The sequence below is a fragment of the Patiria miniata genome, unplaced genomic scaffold (genome assembly GCF_015706575.1).
Source record: "Patiria miniata isolate m_02_andy unplaced genomic scaffold, ASM1570657v1 HiC_scaffold_16, whole genome shotgun sequence".
Classification (NCBI taxonomy): Eukaryota; Metazoa; Echinodermata; class Asteroidea; order Valvatida; family Asterinidae; genus Patiria; species Patiria miniata.
Genome location: NW_024037054.1, coordinates 15,596,016 through 15,619,977, shown reverse-complemented (window position 1 = coordinate 15,619,977; position 23,962 = coordinate 15,596,016). Strand labels below are relative to the sequence as shown.

The 23,962-nt window shown below is 40.5% G+C and overlaps 1 protein-coding gene across 1 annotated transcript; it reads right to left on the bottom strand.

The window, feature by feature from the left end:
• Positions 1-12,915: 12,915 nt before the first annotated feature.
• LOC119723255 lies at positions 12,916-16,109 on the bottom strand. Its single transcript, XM_038193820.1, has 4 exons — positions 16,014-16,109; positions 14,666-14,756; positions 13,976-14,062; positions 12,916-13,132 (listed from the first exon to the last, which is right to left on the bottom strand). Exons 1-4 carry the CDS (start codon positions 16,107-16,109, stop codon positions 12,918-12,920), a joined length of 489 nt encoding a protein of 162 aa, XP_038049748.1. The 3' UTR covers positions 12,916-12,917.
• Positions 16,110-23,962: the final 7,853 nt, after the last annotated feature.

The window sequence follows — 23,962 nt, the reverse complement described above, 5'->3', positions numbered from 1 at the left end:
GTCGGTCTCTGAAAAAATTACCAATACAAACATTTAGCAAATGCCATGCCGTCGTCCGTAAATGCACTCTAAAAATTGTTTGTAACAATTCGTGAAGTTGTTTATGAAAGATATATGCAGTATCGTTATAGTCACGTGGTATTTTCTGTAGTGGGTTAGAGGGTATCCAGAAGGAGGAAATGAAAATTTGTTTCCTTTCCCTATTTACCCCTTAAGTTACCCCTATTACCCCTGTAATTTCATTTCTAAAACATTAAAATACTTATCCTATATGTATTGTTTTCTTTGATATTCAAAACTCAAATGGAAACAATTGCCATTTTTGTGTTTCACATGTTAAACTCCTTCTATTTTGGCTATACATTGTAACTTCATACAACGTTTATGCAGGGTAAGACAAATTTTCTTTGACATGGATTTAATATTATGCTCATGAAATTTCCTTTGGTTACATTTTGCTCGTTTTGAAGAGCAGTAATCTACATGAACGACATCAATAACTAAAACCCTAACAGAAGAATAAAAACAACATGAAATACTGGATTTACAACTTTTAATTGTCGCTGTTAATATCTTCACTTTTTTTTAATTGTGCATCTTTCATTTCCTTTCCCATTGCTCTATGTCTAAATATAAATTTAGACATAGTGTTACTGTTACACACATAGCATAATTTAATAGCATTATTGCTTTATCCGAAAGGCCACATATGATTATATTTGTCCTTGGGCAGAGTTTCTTTTATAAAAAGCCGATTAACAAGAATATCCCTTAGTCCCGTCAATTGCCGCACACGTAAGCCTGTCACGCGCATCATTTATTATTACCCCGTAAAAAAAAATTATATATTGATTAAGACGTACAACGGTACGGTCAACTGACGCCAGATTTAAGTGGAAAGACCCGAAACAAACATAGGATGGATTGAGAATGTGAGAGGCGACAATCGAAAGCCATTTCGTGACATGAATTGCCATGGTTACGTCACGATGTCAACAATGTTGAGGACACTTCCGTATTTCTAATTCCGTGTGCTTTCATAAGTTCATCTCAAACGCATACGTGCGTATTATAAGTAATAGGGACCATTAAAAATGGTATGCGTCTGGGATGAGTATGCGGCTGTGAACAAGTTGTTTGTTTAATCACCATTTTGCGCGGTTATTTCATCTGGCACAATATCGACATGGTGCAATCACATCAAAATGTTAAAGGGAACATGCAGTGGAAATTCAGCTTATTTTATTTTCGTGCACATTACCATATGTGTTGCAACAATACATACAAGATCTTATACTTGTTTTCTTTTGAAGTGACAAGAAAGTTGTAGTTTTTTTTAATTATTAGCAAAGCTTTCATCAATACATGTAAGAGGGCGCTGTTATGCTTTTGTCGCACAAGGTACTCCTTGTCAAAAGTGCATATGAACAGCATAAAAATTAGTCCATCAAAATTACCCACAGCAAAAAGTTTTGAAGAAAAATTGGCCACCACTATGGTCCAAACACGCTGTTTAACATCATAAATGAGTAAAAGTGGAACTTACTCCAAGAAGATGAAGAAAAGTTTTACATATATTTGTACACAAAGCTATGGCGACACTACTGTTCCACCTTCAATGACATCACGCTTTGGCTAATGAATATGGAAATTTTCATTAGCATAGAGACAAAAATGTTGAAATTTCTCCCTTATACTGTTACAAAGGAGATGGAAAGTCAAACTTACATAGCAAGGAAGCTGTTTTAAATGTATTGAAGTCATAAAAATCATATTACACGTTCCCGTAAGGATGTACGTGCACGTTTGGAAATAGAGCATTGTGATTTAACCAGTTTTTCTCCGAGATGCACACGTATCCAGTACGCGTACCATTTCTATAATGGTCTCCGGTTTTTGGTTTAAAGTGTAAAAATGTTAATAACATACAGTACAGACATTTGGAAGTCATTTCAATTTGATCCCAAAAAGAAAAGAAAAGAACGCATGCATGTGAAAATAAAACAGTGGACTAATTACTGTCCAATCATGTTGGTACAGTGAAATCGCAATAAGTCAAACTCTGATAACTCAAAACAACTGTTTAGTCAAACAAATAATCCATTGCCTTATGTAGTATAACAATTCAACCCTGCTTAACTCACAACTCTGCTTAAGTCAAATTTTGAACCTGTTCCCTTGAGGTTTGACTTATCAAGATTTTACTCTAAAAAAAAACAAACTATTAGTCACAACTGACTAGCTACCAGTTAAATTTGACTAGCTATTCAGGGTCAGCTGGGTGCAACTGAAAATCAGTCAATCCGACTAGATGTTTCCAGTCTGTTTTATTGACTATAGGAAAAATAGTTATGCAAATACCCAAAATAGGAGTCAAATCCAACCACTTTTTCTAGTCATACATGTAGTATGAAACTTCGTATGTTTTATCAAAATTCCTAGTCAATTTTCAATAACTAGGCTATATCAGAAAATCAGTCAATATTTTGACTAAGTTGTTTTTAGAGTGTATAGTGTCTCTCAAAATAGATTGAAGTAGATTATTATTCATCCAGTCGAAGTAATCAAAATTGTAAGTTGCATTCAAATTTTGGACCTACTTTCATGTTGTCTTTGACGACGTTTCGGCGATTGGCAACGCCCTCTTCTGGTGACCTCTGTAATAGTGTTTAAGGTTTCTTCACCTTTGTCTTCTGTACTCAAGTTTTGAATGACCATTTGATCAATAATCACGTTAAATAAATGTCTCGTTACAACTTACAAGTCACCATGGTGTACTGGATACAGTGATTAACGTGAGCATAAATGCTTATGCCAAAACCTGTCGATGTGAATTGCGCCCTCAGTTGTTCATATAATTTTAAAGGTATAGTCCATCATTTGTAATTTGTGCATTTTGTTCGTTTGAAGCAACAAAAGTGCTCAAAATCTAAAGAAGGGTACTGAACAACTAACCTGATGAAGTTTCAGCTCAGCTTCAGCTGTATATTCCGAGAAAAACAGCATTCTAGGATCTCGATTTCAAATCAAAGGTTGCTGAATCATGTTTCGAATTGGGCCTGAATTCAGCGTCCGATACACGTTCTTACTGAGCCGAATGCAGCTATGCGATGTCGCGCACTGATCCGACGAATTATAGCAACCGCACGCGCGTGTGCGTCGTTCCAATGCTTGCGCGGGCTTCGCCGAATAACAAAACGAGCAACTAATTTAAATTTCCTACGGTGCTTCTTAAGAAGCACCGTTGGAAATGCCTTTTTTTGTTGATTTCTTCAAAATGACAGCTTGCCATAAAGAACAATTTCATAGGGGGTTTAGTTCCCTTACTATCTTTCAACCAAGTGTGTTTTCCATCACTAATTACGTCAGTCACTTTTTGGATAGCTGCAAATGATGGACTCTGGCCTTAATAATTTATCAGGGTAAAGAAAATTAACACAGTACACCGAGAGCACACCCGTCGGTACCACCAGTGTTTTCAATACCAAGACCAAGTTCTTTCAAACTTGGTGTCCTCCTGGAAAGGGGGATTTTTTTTGCCAACACAAAGTCTAGTTTTGAATGAAAAAAAAACCCTCAGTGTTTCAGGCTATACAATTCATATCGTATCGTATACCGCCTTCGGTGCTTTCGAGAAATGATCGCTATAGGCTTGAAATTCTGAACTCTTTAAAAAAGAAATTGCCTTTTTGAGTTAGCAAAAACTAAATACATATGACTATACTTAATACTTACGTGAAGGCTACATTACGGTGGCCATTTAATTTTCTATTGCGATATAATTATGGCTCAGTTTCGCCAAACGATTCCTTAATTATTCCGCTCCGAGCAGACATTATATACATGTAATGTAATCATGTCATGATTATCAGTGCAGAGATGATACCAGCATAATAATAATCTAATGATTTATTCATTTACAGTGTAGATTCCATAAAATATGTTCAAGTGCGCTTCACAATTAATTAATGTTTTGCAAATATGTTTTGGGAATCAAAGTAGACCAATATTAATATGGTAATTTGGAACATGAGAAGCACAATGGCTGCCCACCTGTATATGTAGTGCAGCGAAACATCCACAGATCCGACATTCACTGTTCGTGACTATACTGCTACTGGTATATACTGATTAATTAGGTAATTAATGGCTCGAATTTCTTTAATTGCATGTAGTGTTACTATTAATCTTCAATCTGTAATCACTGATATTATACAGATAAAAAAACCTAGAATAAACAACACTTAAATCACGGTGACGAAAATGACGTCACATTACCATGACTAAATAATCGTATTTTGTACAATCGCTTTCATACGTGCAGTTTTTATTCAGTGTTTCTCTTTTATTCAGTGTTTCTCTTTCATTGAGTGTTTCGTTTTTATTCAGTGTTTCTCTTTTATTCTGTTTTTCTCTTTTATTCAGTCATTTCAGTGTTTCTCTTTTATTCTGGGTTTTTTTTATTCAGTGTTTCTCTTTTATTCTGTTTGTCTCTTTTATTTAGTGTTTCTCTTTTATTCTGGTTTTGTCTTTTATTGTTTTTTTTTTACTTTCATTCGGTTTTTCCCTTTTATTCTTTTTTCTCTTTTATTCAGTCATTTCAGTGTTTCTCTGATATTCTGTTTTTCACTGTTATTTAGTGTTTTACTTGTATTCGTTTTTCCCCTTTTTATTCTGTTTGACACTTGTATTCAGTGTTTCTCATTCATTCAGTGTTTTTCTTTTATTCAGTGTTTCTCTTTTATTCTGGTTTTCTCTTTTTTATGTTTTTGTTTTTACTTTCATTCGGTTTTCCCCTTTTATTCAGTGTTTTTCTTTTATTCTGTTTTTCTCTTTCATTCAGTCATTTCAGTGTTTCTCTTTTATTCTGGTTTTCACTTTTATTTAGAGTTTTACTTTTATTCGTTTTTTCCCCGTTTTATTCTGTTTGTCACTTTTATTCAGTGTTTCTCAGTTATTCAGGGTTTCTTTTTTATTCTGGTTTTCTCTTTTATTATGTTTTTTTTTTTACTTTCATTCGGTTTTTCCCTTTTATTCTGTTGTTCTCTTTTATTCCGTTTTTCTGTTCCCCTCCCCCTCGTTATTCTGTACACGAACCCGTTGAGAGAAAGGAATGGAAACACTGCAGCATCGATTTAAAAAAGGACGTTTTCACTACTCGTGTTCTTGCTTAATTATTTACAAAAAAATTGGTTTTTTTTAGGGGTGGGGAGGTTGAAAAAAGACAAAGCCCCCAACAGCGTCATTAGTCAAAGGTGGGGCGACTAGGGGTCAAAATCCCTACCTTTTCCAAGGTGGTGGTGAGGAGGGGTGGGGAGGGCATCAGCCCCCTGTTCCGCCGCCCCTGATTTGGAAATTGTCAGAATAATCAATTGGGTGCACGCTCCTTTCCAAAATAGGCAACGGACAGTTATTAGCTTCTCGTCAGGATCAAATTAAGGACTTCACTTCGTTTTGCACACACAGACACTTTATATGAACCGCACGATTCAAATCACTAGAGAGGCCACGCTGACAAAAGATGTTTTACGATTTGCAGGTTAGCGTCTCTTCGAGTTGATATGGCAACGCCAAAAGAACATCCTTATTAATTAAAATTCATTATCATAGAAAGGGCAATGATTGGCAGCAATATCGATCTCTCCAGGAAGAATAGCCAACGGATCGTGTTGTAAAAGCAGGATAAAACGGCAATAGCTTTGTATATAGCTGTTCATTTTGCGCTCCAATCTCGACGCAACAGGTGCGGGTTTTGCTTTTGCTGTTGGTAAAGTTTGCTGGAATTTGTTTGACTCAAAAACAGCTCTCGTCAAATCATGCTGTACTTTCACTCCGCGCTTGCCTGGGTTCTTGCCTTATCAATTGCAGAAAATGGTGAGTTTCTGGGGCATAAACGTAACTCTATAATGATAACGTTCGCGTTTGTTCGGGTGTGTGGTCAGACGGCTTGTCAACATTTCAAGGGTATTAAACTTTGTGAATCTCTTTGTGATTGGGTGAAACCGTTCATGACTTAGGCCTTTTGTGACAAGCAGTGGCAGCGCTACGGGGAGGGGGAGGGGGAATTCCCCCCCCCCCCGCCAAGTTGTTCCCTTCCCCCCAGCTAAGCTTGCCCCCCATGCAGTTTTCCCAACATGTTATCTACAAGCAGATTATTTATGTTTATTATTTTCTTCGCTATTAAGATTCATATATAGATAGAGAGTGAATCATCGGTTCTGTGGACACTTTTTGGGCCAATGAAGGTACTTTGGTACTCTGGTAGACAAAACGCGCCACACTTGCGTCTATACAGCCAGAGATAGTGTGCAGCCAACGTCAAGTTACTTACCCCTTTGATTTTGGATATCATCAGATTTTCTTTTGACTGCCCCCAAAAAGTATTTTCTTGGCCCCCCTCCCTCATTGCCCCCTTTCATTTTAGGGTCTGGCGCCGCCACTGGTGACAAAACGGTTCAAAATGGTTCCATTTTGTTCTCGCATGATAAAGTCGACGATAAATTCGACATTTTTCTGGTGTTTGGAGAGACTTGTTTAGGGTTAAAATCTGAAATCGCCTTCGAAGAATAAACCCCTTTTATTGTGAACGAACTAAAAAGATAGAGTTAACGATGTGTGTCTCCGTGCTATTTTCGAGTGTCAACTCGAAAAATATATATATTTTTTCAACTGCTATTTTCCTGGCAATATAAAAGTTATTACTTTCGAATGAGACGTGGAACGAAGAAAATCACCGACATTTAGTCATTGAATTATTTCTTCATACACAAACTTCGAATTATCGGCTGCCAGACAATAATTCGGCTCTCGCAGAGCGGGTTAGGCCTATTTGTGCACAAAATGAAAACACTCTTTCAGAGGGTTGCAAACGCCCGAAATCTGAGTAAAGTAGTTTTTTTGGTTAAAACAGAACACATTCATTGAAATTTCGTTAGAGAAGAAAAATATTTTGAAGAGCACGGGTATGCAACTTCAGGTGTTAATGGATTCTTAAAAATTGTGTCCGACGATATGTTATTGTAAAACGCAGTTTACCTGTTTTGATTGGCCTCCATGATGTGGAATTTTCCTTCCTTCGTATTTTTACTGATGATTCCACTATGCTATTATCAAACGAAATTGCCTTAGTGTGTTTTCAGTTTTTTCTTTTGTATATGCATGCCCAAATTCCTCCAACACTCAAGTACTTAACGCACGCAAAACACCATAGAAAACACTAATGGAAAAAAAAACCAGCTTCGTGGAGTTTCTCAGAGGAAGAAATTGTGGGACAAAAATAACACTTTTCCTCACTTTGCCTCACAGGCAATGCCTGCGTTTGTTACGCAGGTCAAGAGCCGGTTGTTGATACAACAATCAAGCGGCTCCAGTGGGCGACTGCCGAGCGGAAGCCGTGCGATTGCACCAAGATTCGCCTGGGAGGGTTAAACGTCTTGCCACACGATAAACCCTACGGAGTAGCGATAGGTGACGACCGTCGTATGTTGAGCGTCAACCCGCCCGTGGTCAACTGCAACCAAGGTACAGTTTCGAAACTGTCTTCATTTATATTGCGTCTTGATATTATAACTTTATCGTAGAGCAACTGAGCAACATATTAAAAAACCAGACCTTAGCGCGGGATCTCGTGGCAAACGCCCTCCTTATGATTGTGATTGAAACAAACAAATATAACGAAGGTGTGACAGGTGTTATTCTTTTCTGAAAGTTTGATATTATTTTGATCACTTCTCACGTGATCACGGAAAGTTGTATGCAATACAATGCAATGACTTTTTTTAATTATAAAATGACTTGTTTCTGTATTTTATCATGGAGTGTCTATCTTCAAGAAAATAATAAGTCTAATTTAATGAACACTAATTTTCCATCCAAACAGCTCATAGACCTCCAAATAAATTACATAAAGTGAGACCAAATACCTGATAACCTAGGCCCCGAGTATGTGAGATTAAGTGACATTAAACAGCCGTCATATACTGAATTATAATATCGACTGGTTGGTTTATCTATATGGCTTGGCGAGGACATAGTACATTTTTTCCAATTGCTCAGTACGCATCGCGATGTGAACGATGCGTACTGAACAATTGAAAAAAAATGTACGATGTCCTCAAGTAGATGCAAGGTCGAATGTTGACAATGCGAAGGTTCAAACTGCGAAGAAGCAAAGTGCGACATTGACATCAAGCATGATTCATGGTCCACATTGACAAGATCAAACGTTAACAAGATTAATCGTAATTCACATTGAAGGAGAAATGTCCACATTGCGAAATTAAGCAACGTGCGACGTGCACATTGCAAAGGATAAACTTTTTTATTGCGAAGGTTAAACGTTAGTATTGAAAAGGTTAACATTAAAGTGTCGTTTCCAGGCCACCGTATACTATAAGCACGTTAAAAGCTGCACCCATAATGCACGCTCCTTTGGAACAAAAACACGCACATGGAAGATGTCTACGGTGCACACAGCCCGTACAGTGGCTGACTGGCAAAACAGTTAAACTTGCACCCAGCTGACCCCAGCTGTAGTCAGCTGGCTGCAAATTTCATGCTATCAAGTTTTATGTTATAGTACAATATGCAATGATACCCATGTACCATTTGAAGTTGGTGCAAACCTGACGACAAGAATAATATGGTGGAAGTTTCCATGTTGGACACTTGCCGTTATCTCACACGATTTCACTTCGGAGCATTGTGGTTAGATAGGGCACATGCTATGACCGATTTAAGTGTTGACCGGTACCCAAGACCATCATCTGAGCAGTCAAAATCCGTCCAATGACAGCTCAAGGAAATTATAGGCCACCAGCGGCCTTGGGTATGGTGTTGGGTACCAGCGAAGTTGGGGTAGAAAGCGCCTTCTTCCGTTCGCGCAAGGAGTATAATGGACTGGACAAAACAGAATAGGACTGAGGCTTATAAATTACACTCTCATACAGATTTGTTTTGCGCATGTGCCACAGATGGTTCCTCGCCCTGTGCCATCTACAAGACGACATCAAACACAGACGTTCGCATACCGGAGAGTGGAAATTTCAACTCGTACCCAGTGCGGATGAATTTCACAGTGCAGAGTAGTGGCCTCCTCAGGATTCGCTTCAGGGATCTGCAGCGAACGCTCTATGGTGTGGGTGAGTTGGATTCAAATCTGTTCATGTTTATTTAACGTTTAATCGAAATCCAAGATGACCCCGAAAACCACTAACTCAAGACCAAGTGAATACATAATACACAATTTGTATAACATTTTGGATATTTAAAAAAAAAATAAGTTCAAAATACCACAAATCCATAGGCGTTGCGAGGGTCGGGGCAAGGCTTGCCCCCTGGAAAAGCCCCCCCCCAAAAAAAAAAAACCGGACAAAAGAAAGAAAAAGAGGCGCAAAGTCATATTGCTGTTAATTTAATGGATTGGGGGGGGGGGCCGGCAAATGTCCCTGCTCACCGTCGAAAAATGAGAAATCGAGAATATGCTGAAACAGCTTAGGGATTTCGGGGGGAAATGTGCTTTGCCCTCTTCTTAAGAAAATCCTGGCGACGCCCATACACAACTCCTCAACTAAAGGTTCTCTCTATAACACACCATCTGGCATGCTTAAAATAATGGAAATAACTGTATTGAATACAACACAGTAACTACACGTCGTAGTGTTATTCAGTGTTCTATAAATATCTTATTACACGCCGAGACTGATTGGAATGAAGACGAGTTTCCTATTAACAATTAAAATCTCGTTTACCCTTTTACGATTATCGGAATGTTCGCGAAAATGCTGTCAGCAAATCAATTTGAAAACAACAAAACTTAAAAAGGTGTTACACCCTAAAGGACTGGACCTACCGAATTAACCTTCGTAAAAGAGCGTCAGACATTATAAAACTGGTATTATTTCCACCCTAACAGTGTTGAGAGCCAGCCCCGAAAGCTCGTACATCTACGAGTCTCTCCGCAAAAATGGTGAACACGTCGACACCGTCTACCACGGCGTTGCCTTCGGCGAGGCGTCTCCGTTCTGGATAACCTACGAAAGCGGCGCGTTTAAGGTAGGCATCAATGGTAGGGACGTACCGCTGCTGCACTACCGCGATGAGCACGTTGGCAAATCCAACGTGGTCAAGGCGGCAACCCTGCATTCCGAAGAGCACGCAGAGTGGAAATTCTACGAACCCTGCCCTCTGCAGCGCGGATCGTCTTAGAAAATTGTGGTCTTACATTTTGGGCAACGAAACAAAGTGGAGACATTTCAATGAAATCAAGACAGGGCAAACCTACACTCAACCAAAAGGGAAAGTCCCCCCTTCCAATACTTTTCTACTAAGCGCCTCTCGCTCAAATAACGACTAATCAGTACAGAAATTCCTTAGCAATCCATCCATACTTAAACATTGACGGTGTACGAATTTATGTAATTTATGACAAATGGTACTTTATGACAAATGGTACCGAAAACAGTTGTATACGTGCAAGTTGCGATTCACACTGATCTTCTTGCAACTTTTTTTGGAACCATTTGTCAAAAATAGCATAATTTTGTACATCACTGTTTTTGGGCCAAACAAAGAGTATGGCTGGATTGCTAAGGAATTTCTGTACTGATCAGTCGAAATTTGAGCAAGATGTGCCCAGTAGTTTTTGAGTTAGACAAAAAAGTATTAAGGGGGACTTTCTTTTTTGGTTGAGTGCAGTATTATCGCTGATCCATGTTCAATTGATCCGGCCAGAATGGTTGTGCACTGGAAATATTTTCATGTATCTCTGCACACAATAAGCCGTTTTAGCCCATTCATTTGCGTTATGGTGTAATCATACACGATAGGCGATAACGCTGCCTGGACAGTCAGGAGTCAGTAAGTCTCCGGGACCAGCGAAGAGTAGCAACTTTAATTAATTTCTATGTGTTGTCAAAGATTGTTTAAACCTAAATTTATATGAACGTAGTGAGTTTGCCTTCGTGGTTTTTAGTTGATGATCATTTGTGTAACAGATTAGAGTACAGGTGGCTCATGTATACAATTTGTTGGTGGTGTTTGAGTGACTATACATGTAATGTCAAAATAAAAGAAATACACATTAGACAGCAATTTTCACCTATTTAAAAAAAAAAACAGTTTAAACTTTTGATTAGTAGCTCATAAAACATTGGCCTTTTATCGTTGCGATGGGCCTTATTCACAAGGTGGCCATTTTTGTCGAGTTCCCTGAATGAATTTCATTAATTGTTAACTGTTGAATGGGATGGCGCCAGACTATTTATGCAGGCACAATTTTTTTAAGTCTGGCTTTTAACATTAGGGAATGTTTAATTACAAATTTTAAATTATTAATTGAAGCAGACTGGAAGTAATTAGAAATACACATTTGACAGCAATTTTCACCAATTAATTAGTTTTTTGGGTTACGTTGCTCTGTAGAATTGATAGACTACGTACAACATAAGTGGAAGCAACTGTATAAAATTGGTAATTCTGTAGATGCAGCAGTATTTTGATAACATATTTCCCGCAATACTGTCATACAGGTCAATGTTTAAGATGGAAAAAATGTTGACTTATAACAAAGTTAAATTTTACCAAACTGTAAACATTTAAAAAAAAAAGTAATGTGACCAATCAAATAGTTTAACGCGCACTTTTTTCTTTATAAATTTCATTGTTCTCATCAAAATGTAGGAAATAATAAATCTGAAGTGATAGCGATAGCAACGATATGGTATATTACAAACATTAATGCAAAGCTTAATAATTATTATTATGAACTTATAGATTTAGATATATGTGTCAAAATCGCTGTTATGTTTAATACAGTTGTTTTTTTTACCATTATAATGTAATTCATCCAAAAACATGAAGAAAGGGAATAACAACCTTTTATTTACCTGATTAAAAGAAGCAGATTCCAAGCTTGTTATTTTAAATCTGAACGATCTCTTCTTTTTTGCGTAACCTCCAGCACAAAAGTTGCCAAAACTACATGGAACATGCACAATTAGGCCGGAAAAGTATGAATAACTTGATTAAAGAAGTAGTTGGCTTCGTCTTTTAAAGGGAACACGCAGTAGGACTTTTATGACTTAAATACATTGAAAACAGCTTTCTTGCCATGAACCTATGACTTTCCATTTCCTTTGCAGCAGTAAAAGGGAGAAATTTTAACTTTTTAGTTTTTATGCTAATGAAAATATCCACATTCATGAGCCAAAGCGTGACGTCATTCAAGGCAGAACAGTTGTGTCTCCATTGCTTTGTGTACAAATATATATCAAACTTTTCTTCATTATCTTGGAGTAAGATCCACTTTTTACTTGTTTATCATGTGTTAAACAGCTTGTTTGGCCAATAGTAGTGGCAAACATTTTGTTTGTGGGTAATTTTGAAGGACTAATTTGTGTACTGTTCATAAGGCACTTTTGACAAGGAGTACGTTGTGTGACAAAAGCGCCCTCTTACATGTATTGATGAAAGGATTTGCTAATAGTTGAAAATATACCACTTTCTTGTCACTTCCAGGGAAAAAAGGATTAAGATCTTGTATGTATTGTTGCAACACATAGTAATGTGCATAAAAACAAGGAGAGCCGAAATTCCACTGCATGTTTCCTTTAAAACAAATAACAATAAATTGAGTGTATGATTATTTTCAAGTTCAACCACTGTGAATTGATGATGAATCCGTGATCCTATAACGCTGCACACTCATGAGGCCCCCTTCAATGGAGAAACCACTGTGAGCGCTATTGTACAACAGCAACTGCTCCGTGACGGATTATCTTGGCAATGTAGCTAGCACAATGCTTTCGCCATTGAAGGGGGCCTCCGTGATAGAATTGATAGCGTGCCAGGATTGATCTATACCAAGCAGAGATCCCGTGAAAAGTTTAGTAACAATATCACGATTATTAATAAACTACTTACAGGCAGTACAACATTTGTTGACCGCGTATTTTCTCGTCATATTCGTGAGCGTCGAGCTCCACCAGGGCCACGGGTTTCGGGCAGCCAGCCGGCACAGAAATACCGGTGAATCGGTTCTCGATGCACATTGTGAATCTCATCTCCTGACGGGTGCTGTCTCTTGAAATGAAATTTGCATTGTCGCACCATCGAGAGTCAACATATTGATCCTCTGTGAATTGAGAAAAAAGAAAAGAAAAGAAAATAGGTATGCAATGAAGAACCTGAAAATATATCACAAGCGTTTGCAAATAGGAAACAAAAAGGTATTAATTGACACTTGATAACATCTTTTGTTATTGTTCCAAATGAATACCCGAATCCGCACCGTATTTAAATAGACCTTTTGCGTATTCATTACGACTGAATTAAAACAACAAGATCTCCATTTACTCAATACAAACAATCATGTAGGAATTACCGTGCCAGTCACCAATAGCTGTCACAAAAGTCGTAAGCTCATTATAGCAGCGTTTTTAAAGGGACTTTACGGCCTGAAATCCCCGAAAACAATGTATGTTTTGGATTGTTTACTCATCCTATTTCAAAGATCTGGTTGAAAGGAAATGCCGAACTGTTCCTGAGCAAAAACGAAAAATCGGCGGTTGTCTACTTCTGACGCGGCTGAGATTTTGTGGCATACACATACGTAATTCCAGCCGTGTTCATTCAATAGGGGTGTACACGCTGTGTATGTCACATAATACACACAGCACCAATACACAAATGATGTTTCTCGCAAGTCCGCATTGGTGGAACATGTTCGGTAGGAAATTCGTTCTCGTAAGAATAACACAAAAGCGCCCAGTTTTTAAGAGATGGTTGTGTGGATGTTTATTTCCTACTTTTAAAATAATGATCTTTCCAGATATTTAACATAATTTCGTTTAAAACGCGTTTTGCAGCCCAATTATTGGGCGCATTCCATGACGTAATGTCCCTTTTAACTGACCCCTTTACACGTGACAAAGCTATGGGTCTACAGAAAAGACTCACAATTGGTATCCTATCTCACCTTGCACAAAATACATATTCCAGTCATTGTTTCCTTCAGTGATGTGAACCTGGAACTTGAAAGGGTCCGCTGTGTATTCGATCGAAACTGCAGAATAACACCCATACAAGTAAAGTATGGTTTTAAAGATCAACGATTATATTGACCGGCATTTCTGCACAGGCGAGACACTTACAAACAAACTTTGAGGTATAGCTTTTGACAGTGGCGGAGATTTCTGACACAAAGGTTGGGGGGGGGGGAGGGGAAACGATCACATTTTTGGGGGGTAAAATTCCCCAAAAAGTGACCATGAAAAAAATTTGAGCCTGCAAAATTTTTGAAAAGCGGGGGGAGGGGGGGGGGGGAACTATTCGCAGATTTAGGGCGCTATTTAATAAAGGGTGTTGGAAATTCTGGGGGGATAATTTTATACCCCACCAAGTGGGGGGATTTATCCCCTATCCCCCCCCCCGGATCTCCGCCCATGGCTTTTGATGTCCACATTCTTCAATTTCGATTTTGATCAAGAACCAATAAAATCAAACAAGGTAGAGTTCGGTATTCTAATTGCGCTTCGGCGTGCCAACGCATTTTTCACTTCGGACTAAGCAGAATACAGTGTTAAAAAATTTCCGTATTATGAGTTAGTAAGTTATTAGTTTCCTCCAATTTCATCTACAATGTTTAGATATTTTGTTGGATACATACTTAAATATATCTTTCCGTTGGCGGCCATGCTGAAGCAATGTTGACAGGAGGAACCATCTTCGTTGCATGTCATGTTGAACGCACTAAAACCCTATAATAGGAAAGTAGTACAGACATGCCAAGCACGCAGTTACCGCTTAAAGTTGTACACCCCGTAGCTCTTCAAAAATTGGATTGTTTTCTCTTAACAATTTTCAATTTGTATGTTTTGTTTTAAAGGGTTCATCAGATGGAGCATATTTTGTAGAAAATGTCCATTCCTCTAACATGTATAAAAACTATGAGACATACCTTTTTAATGAACAAAAGTTTGCACAGAATAACAGACGAAAATCACCTTCATTATTTCAGAAAAACATTAATTTCCTCATTTTCAGATATTAAAATGTGACAGTAAACATAATGTTTTAGTTTTGACCAAAAAATTACCAAAATCTCGTTTTGTATCTGAATGCCTGTGTGTAATCTGTGGTTCTCACTCAGCTCAATGGCTTCAAATTGCATTCCTTGGACAGCTGTAAAAACGGATTCCTTTAGTAAAAGTATGCATAAGTTCTCACAGCATGGATCAATTTCAGTAATTCCCTTTTTTCAAATTAGTGGAAGAACATGCTCGTTTATAAACGTGTGTTTCTTTGGTGTGTCAAATTTAATTGCTTTTGAAGAAAAAAAAATCAATAATCTATAGGTCGCTTTCTTTTCGACTTCCTGTCTGTGTATGTAGGATCCGTGCTCTTCAAGAACATTTGTAGCGAATTTTAAATTGACTTCAGTTTGATTTTTACGAATAAACTGACCTCTATTTTTGTGTACCAAACCGTCATCGCTTTCACGGAGAGCCACATAATGTGGATTTTGAAGAAAAAGCGTTTTCGAGATAATCGCAAAAGAAGTTTCTCATATTTTAAAACTGCAAAAAATACCACTTTGCAACAACTTTGTGCAGCAAGGAAACCATCAAACGATTCTACGAGAGCTGATTTTTTACATGAACCCAGTAATAAGACTTAATACAGCAGTTAATTGGTGAAAATTAATTAGTAAACATATGTGGCTCTTTGTGAAAATGCAAATTCAGGTTTCCGACATATTATGTTCCCGGTCTATCCTTGGAGAACTAAAACGTTGTTGTGCCGCAAAATAATTAGAAATTTGTAAAATAATTCCATAATTACACGTGGATCGATGTCTCATTTAAAATTGACAAACTTTTGAAATGCTAGGAAGGAAAATTTAATGCTGTCGAAGTGATTTGCTGGAATCAAAAAAGGTTCCACTTGACTCCCTTCATCAGATCTAATATCTTTTTAATAAAAACAGAATGAAAGTTAGCAAAATGTTTTATTACCAAGTTTCCTTTGGAGGGGTCATTGTTACCGGCGGCGCCCCAGTTGCTCTCCGCCTTGCAAAGAAGCATCGAAAACAGAAGCAGGGTCTTATACATGGCCATGGTTGCGTCTCTATCGCGTTTCCAATATATGATACAGGGCGTTGTGAGTGCTGACGTATATTTATGGATATTCCAGACGTAGACCGAATCTCATCATACACATTCATGCTGCAATATAATTACATTTAATGGCCGTATGCGCATTATTCAGTCGGCATTATTGTAGGCAATTCGCTGCATGAAATACAATTATACATGCTTGCCTCAGAGAAAAACCCCACATGCTTGCCACAGGAACTAGCCCACTTGTAGCTTTGAGCACGGTGAACGATAGAACAGAATACTAAAACAAACGCACATAATAAAAGTCAGGAAAAGACGACAATAATTAATTAAATTAAAAAAAATAATCAAAGAAAATAGACCGCAACACCTTAGAGCCATGTCGGCTGGCGATGACAGCCCTTGCTATGGGACTTACTGCACAAAAACGAAACTGGGGGCATCATGTACCTACGTCTGGAGCTCACTCCAAAAGTTTCAAGTCTGAAGCCTTGCCGATTTGTCAGCTTGTTGGCCTATTCATCCGCTATCCAACAAGCTATAGTTTGTCAAAATCCATCTATGTTAAGGTACCTTTAGACCGCAACACATGAGAGCCATGTCGGCTGGCGCTGACAGCCCTTGCTATGGGACTTACTGCACAAAAACGAAACTGGGGGCATCATGTACCTACGTCTGGAGCTCACTCCAAAAGTTTCAGGTCTAAAGCCTTGACGATTTGTCAGCTTGTTGGCCTATTCATCTGCTATCCAACAAGCTATAGTCTGTGGAAATCCATCCATGTTAAGTTACCTTTAGACCGCGACACATGAGAGCCATGTCGGCTGGCGCTGACAGCCCTTGCTATGGGACTTACTGAACAAAAACGAAACTCAGGGCATCATGTACCTACGTTTGGCGCTCACTCCACAAGTTTCAAGTCTGAAGCCTTGCCGATTTGTCAGCTTGTTTGTCTATTCATCCGCTATCCAACAAGTTATAGCTTGTCAAAATCCATCCATGTTAAGGTACCTTTAGACCGCGAAACATGAGATCCATGTCGGCTGGCGCTGACAGCCCTTGCTAAGGGACTTACTGCACGAAAAAGAAAAATGGGGGCATCAGGTAACTACGTCTGGAGCTCACTCCAAAAGTTTCAAGTCTGAAGCCTTGACGATTTGTCAGCTTGTTTGCTTATTCATCCGCTATCCAACAAGGTATAGTTTATCAAAATCCATCCATGTTAAAGTACCTTTAGACCGCGACATATGAGAGCCATGTCGGCTGGCGCTGACAGCCCTTGCTACGGGACTTACTACACAAAAACGAAACTGGGGGCATCATGTACCTACGTCTGGAGCTCACTCCAAAAGTTTCAAGTCTGAAGCCTTGCCGATTTGTCAGCTTGTTGGCCTATTAATTTGCTATCCAACAAGTTATAGTTTGTCAAAATCCATCTATGTTAAGGTACCTTTAGACCGCGACATATGAGAGCCATGACGGCTGGCGCTGACAGCCCTTGCTATGGGACTTACTGCACAAAAACGAAACTGGGGGAATCATGTACCTACGTCTGGAGCTCACTCCAAAAGTTTCAAGTCTGAAGCCCTGCCGATCTGTCAGCTTGTTGGTCTATTCATTCGCTATCCAACAAGTTATAGTTTGTCAAAATCCATCCATGTTAAGCTACCTTTAGACCGCGACACATGAGATCCATGAGGGCTGGCGCTGACAGCCATTGCTAAGGGACTTCCTGCACGAAAAAGAAAAATGGGGGAATCATGTAACTACGTCTGTAGCTCTTTCCAAAAGTTTCGAGTCTGAAGCCTTGACGATTTGTCAGCTTGTTGGCCTATTCATCCGCTTTCCAACAAGTTATGGTTTATCAAAATCCATCCATGTTAAAGTACCTTTAGACCGCGACATATGAGAGCCATGTCGGCTGGAGCTGACAGCCCTTGCTATTAAAGGGACTTACTACACAAAAACGAAACTGGGCATCATGTACCTACGTCTGAAGCTCACTCCAAAAGTTTCAAGTCTGAAGCCTTGCCGATGTGTCAGCTTGTTGGCCCATTCATCTGCTATCTAAAAACCTATAGTTTGTCAAAATCCATCCATGTTAAGGTATTTTTAGACCGCGACACATGAGAGCCATGTCGGCTGGCGCTGACAGCCCTTGCTATGGGACTTACTGCACGAAAAAGAAAAATGGGGGCATCATGTACCTACGTCTGTAGCTCACTCCAAAAGTTTTAAGTCTGAAGCCTTGCCGATTTGTCAGCTTGTTGGCCTATTCATCCGCTATCCATCCAGCTATAGTCTGTCGAAATCCATCCATGTTAAGTTACCTTTAGACCGCGACACATGAGAGCCATGTCGGCTGGCGCTGACAGCCCTTGCTATGGGACTTACTGCACAAAAACGAAACTGGGGGAATCACGTACATACGTCTGGAGCTCACTCCACAAGTTTCAAGTCTGAAGCCTTGCCGATTCGTCAGCTTGTTGGCCTATGCATCTGCTATCCAACAAGTTTTAGTTTTTCAAAATCCATCCATGTTAAGGTACCTTTAGACCGCGACACATGAGAGCCATGTCGGCTGGCGCTGACAGCCCTTGCTATGGGACTTCCTGCACAAAAACGAAACTGGGGGCATCATGTACCTACGTCTGGAGCTCACTCTTAAAGTTTCAAGTCTAAAGCCATGACGATTTGTCAGCTTGTTGGCCTATGCATCCGCTATCCAACAAGCTATAGTTTGTCAAAATCCATTTATGTTAAAGTACCTTTAGACCGCGACACATAAGAGCCATGTCAGCTGGCGCTGACAGCCCTTGCTATGGGACTTACTAGACAAAAACAAAACTGGGGGCATCATGTACCTACGTCTGAAGCTCAATCCAAAAGTTTCAGGTCTAAAGCCTTGACGATTTGTCAGCTTGTTGGCCTATTCATCTGCTATCCAACAAGCTATAGTCTGTGGAAATCCATCCATGTTAAGTTACCTTTAGACCGCGACACATGAGAGCCATGTCGGCTGGCGCTGACAGCCCTTGCTATGGGACTTACTGAACAAAAACGAAACTCAGGGCATCATGTACCTACGTTTGGGGCTCACTCCACAAGTTTCAAGTCTGAAGCCTTGCCGATTTGTCAGCTTGTTTGTCTATTCATCCGCTATCCAACAAGTTATAGCTTGTCAAAATCCATCCATGTTAAGGTACCTTTAGACCGCGAAACATGAGATCCATGTCGGCTGGCGCTGACAGCTCTTGCTAAGGGACTTACTGCACGAAAAAGAAAAATGGGGGCATCAGGTAACTACGTCTGGAGCTCACTCCAAAAGTTTCAAGTCTGAAGCCTTGACGATTTGTCAGCTTGTTTGCTTATTCATCCGCTATCCAACAAGGTATAGTTTATCAAAATCCATCCATGTTAAAGTACCTTTAGACCGCGACATATGAGAGCCATGTCGGCTGGCGCTGACAGCCCTTGCTATGGGACTTACTACACAAAAACGAAACTGGGGGCATCATGTACCTACGTCTGGAGCTCACTCGAAAAGTTTCAAGTCTGAAGCCTTGCCGATTTGTCAGCTTGTTGGCCTATTAATTTGCTATCCAACAAGTTATAGTTTGTCAAAATCCATCTATGTTAAGGTACCTTTAGACCGCGACATATGAGAGCCATGACGGCTGGCGCTGACAGCCCTTGCTATGGGACTTACTGCACAAAAACGAAACTGGGGGAATCATGTACCTACGTCTGGAGCTCACTCCAAAAGTTTCAAGTCTGAAGCCCTGCCGATCTGTCAGCTTGTTGGTCTATTCATTCGCTATCCAACAAGTTATAGTTTGTCAAAATCCATCCATGTTAAGCTACCTTTAGACCGCGACACATGAGATCTATGAGGGCTGGCGCTGACAGCCATTGCTAAGGGACTTCCTGCACGAAAAAGAAAAATGGGGAATCATGTAACTACGTCTGTAGCTCTTTCCAAAAGTTTCGAGTCTGAAGCCTTGACGATTTGTCAGCTTGTTGGCATATTCATCCGCTATCCAACAAGTTATGGTTTATCAAAATCCATCCATGTTAAAGTACCTTTAGACCGCGACATATGAGAGCCATGTCGGCTGGAGCTGACAGCCCTTGCTATTAAAGGGACTTACTACACAAAAACGAAACTGGGCATCATGTACCTACGTCTGAAGCTCACTCCAAAAGTTTCAAGTCTGAAGCCTTGCCGATGTGTCAGCTTGTTGGCCCATTCATCTGCTATCTAAAAACCTATAGTTTGTCAAAATCCATCCATGTTAAGGTATTTTTAGACCGCGACACATGAGAGCCATGTCGGCTGGCGCTGACAGCCCTTGCTATGGGACTTACTGCACGAAAAAGAAAAATGGGGGCATCATGTACCTACGTCTGTAGCTCACTCCAAAAGTTTCAAGTCTGAAGCCTTGCCGATTTGTCAGCTTGTTGGCCTATTCATCCGCTATCCATCCAGCTATAGTCTGTCGAAATCCATCCATGTTAAGTTACCTTTAGACCGCGACACATGAGAGCCATGTCGGCTGGCGCTGACAGCCCTTGCTATGGGACTTACTGCACAAAAACGAAACTGGGGGAATCACGTACATACGTCTGGAGCTCACTCCACAAGTTTCAAGTCTGAAGCCTTGCCGATTAGTCAGCTTTTTGGCCTATGCATCTGCTATCCAACAAGTTATAGTTTTTCAAAATCCATCCATGTTAAGGTACCTTTAGACCGCGACACATGAGAGCCATGTCGGCTGGCGCTGACAGCCCTTGCTATGGGACTTCCTGCACAAAAACGAAACTGGGGGCATCATGTACCTACGTCTGGAGCTCACTCTTAAAGTTTCAAGTCTAAAGCCTTGCCGATTTGCCAGCTTGTTGGCCTATTCATCCGCTTTCCCAGAAATTATAGTTTGTCAAAATCCATCCATGTTAAGCTACTTTAGACAGCGACACATGAGAGCGATGAGGGCTGGCGCTGACAGCCCTTGCTAAGGGACTTACTGCACGAAAAAAAAATGGGGGCATCATGTACCTACGTCTGTAGCTCACCCCAAAAGTTTCAAGTCTGAAGCCTTGCCGATTTGTCAGCTTGTTGGCCTATTCATCCACTATGCAACAAGCTATAGTTTGTCAAAATCCATCTATGTGAAGGTACCTTTAGACCGCGACTCATGAGAGCCATGTCGGGTGGCGCTGACAGCCCTTGCTATGGGACTTACTACACAAAAACGAAACTGGGGGCATCATGTACCTACGTCTGAAGCTCACTCCAAAAGTTTCAAGTCTGAAGCCTTGCCGATTTGTCAGTTTGTTGGCCTATTAATTTGCTATCCAACAAGTTATAGTTTGTCAAAATCCATTGATGTTAAGGTACTTTTAGACCGTAACATATTACAGCCATGACGGCTGGCGCTGACAGCCCTTGCTAAGGGACCTACTGCACAAAAACGAAACTGGGGGCATCATGTACCTACGTCTGGAGCTCACTCCAAAAGTTTCAAGTCTGAAGCCCTGCCGATCTGTCAGCTTGTTGGTCTATTCATCCGCTATCCAACAAGCTATAGCTTGTCAAAATCCATCTATGTTAAGGTACCTTTAGACCGCGAAACATGAGATCCATGTCGGCTGGCGCTGACAGCCCCTGTGAAGGGACTTACTGCACGAAAAAGAAAAATGGGGGCATCTTGTACCTACGTCTGTAGCTCACTCCAAAAGTTTCAAATCTGAAGCCTTGACGATTCGTCAGCTTGTTGGCTTATTCATCCGCTATCCAACAAGGTATAGTTTATCAAAATCCATCCATGTTAAAGTACCTTTAGACCGCGACATATGAGAGCCATGTCGGCTGGCTCTGACAGCCCTTGCTATGGGACTTACTACACAAAAACGAAACTGGGGGCATCATGTACCTACGTCTGGAGCTCACTCAAAAAGTTTCAAGTCTGAAGCCTTGCCGATGTGTCAACTTGTTGGCCTATTCATCCGCTATCCAAAAAGTTATAGTTTGTCAAAATCCATCCATGTTAAGCTACCTTTAGACCGCGACACATGAGATCCATGAGGGCTGGCGCTGACAGCCCTTGCTATGGGACTTACTGCACGAAAAAGAAAAATGGTGGCATCATGTACCTACGTCTGTAGCTCACTCCAAAAGTTTCAAGTCTGAAGCCTTGCCGATTTGTCAGCTTGTTGGCCTATGCATCTGCTATCCAACAAGTTATAGTTTTTCAAAATCCATCCATGTTAAGGTACCTTTAGACCGCGACACAAGAGAGCCATGTCGGCTGGCGCTGACAGCCCTTGCTATGGGACTTCCTGCACAAAAACGAAACTGGGGGCATCATGTACCTACGTCTGGAGCTCACTCCAAAAGTTTCAAGTCTGAAGCCCTGCCGATCTGTCAGCTTGTTGGTCTATTCATCCGCTATCCAACAAGGTATAGTTTATCAAAATCCATCCATGTTAAAGTACCTTTAGACCGCGACATATGAGAGCCATGTCGGCTGGCTCTGACAGCCCTTGCTATGGCACTTACTACACAAAAACAAAACTGGGGGCATCATGTACCTACGTCTGGAGCTCACTCAAAAGTTTCAAGTCTGAAGCCTTGCCGATTTGTCAGCTTGTTGGCCTATTCATTTGCTTTCCAACAAGTTATAGTTTGTCAAAATCCATCTATGTTAAGGTACCTTTAGACCGCGACATATGAGAGCCATGACGGTTGGCGCTGACAGTCCTTGCTATGGGACTTACTGCACAAAAACGAAACTGGGGGCATCATGTACCTACGTCTGGAGCTCACTCCAAAAGTTTCAAGTCTGAAGCCTTGCAAATTTGTCAGCTTCTTGGCCTATTCATCCGTTATCCAACAAGTTACAGTTTGTCAAAATCTATCGATGTTAAGGTACCTTTAGACCGCGACAAATGAGAGCCATGTCGGCTGGCGCTGACAGCCCTTGCTATGGGACTTACTGCACAAAAACGAAACTGGGGGCATAATGTACCTACGTCTCGGACTCACTCCAAAAGTTTCAAGTCTGAAGCCTTGCAAATTTGTCAGCTTGTTGGCCTATTCATCCGCTATCCACCAAGGTATAGTTTGTCAAAATCCATCCATGTTAAGGTACCTTTAGACCGCGACTCATAAGAGCCATGTCGGCAGGCGCTGACAGTCCTTGCAATGAGACTTACTGCACAAAAACGAAACTGGGGGAATCATGCACCTACGTCTGGGGCTCACTCCAACAGTTTCAAGTCTGAAGCCTTGCAAATTTGTCAGCTTGTTGGCCTATTCATCCGCTATCCACCAAAGTATAGTTTGTCAAAATCCATTCATGTTAAGGTACCTTTACACCGCCACTCATGAGAGCCATGTCGGCTGGCGCTGACAGACCTTGCTATGGGACTTACTGCACAAAAACGAAACAGGGGGCATCATGCACCTACGTCTCGAGCTCACTCCAAAAGTTTCAAGTCTGAAGCCTTGCAAATTTGTCAGCATGTTGGCCTATTCATCCTCTATCCACCAAGGTATAGTTTGTAAAATCCATCCATGTTAAGGTACCTTTAGACCGCGACTCATGAGAGCCATGTCGGCTGGCGCTGACAGACCTTGCTATGGGACTTACTGCACAAAAACGAAACAGGGGGCATCATGCACCTACGTCTGGGGCTCACTCCAAAAGTTTCAAATCTGAAGCCTTGCAGATTTGGCAGCTTGTTGGCCTATTCATCCGCTATCCACCAAGGTATAGTTTGTCAAAATCCATCCATGTTAAGGTACCTTTAGACCGCGACTCATGAGAGCCATGTCGGCTGGC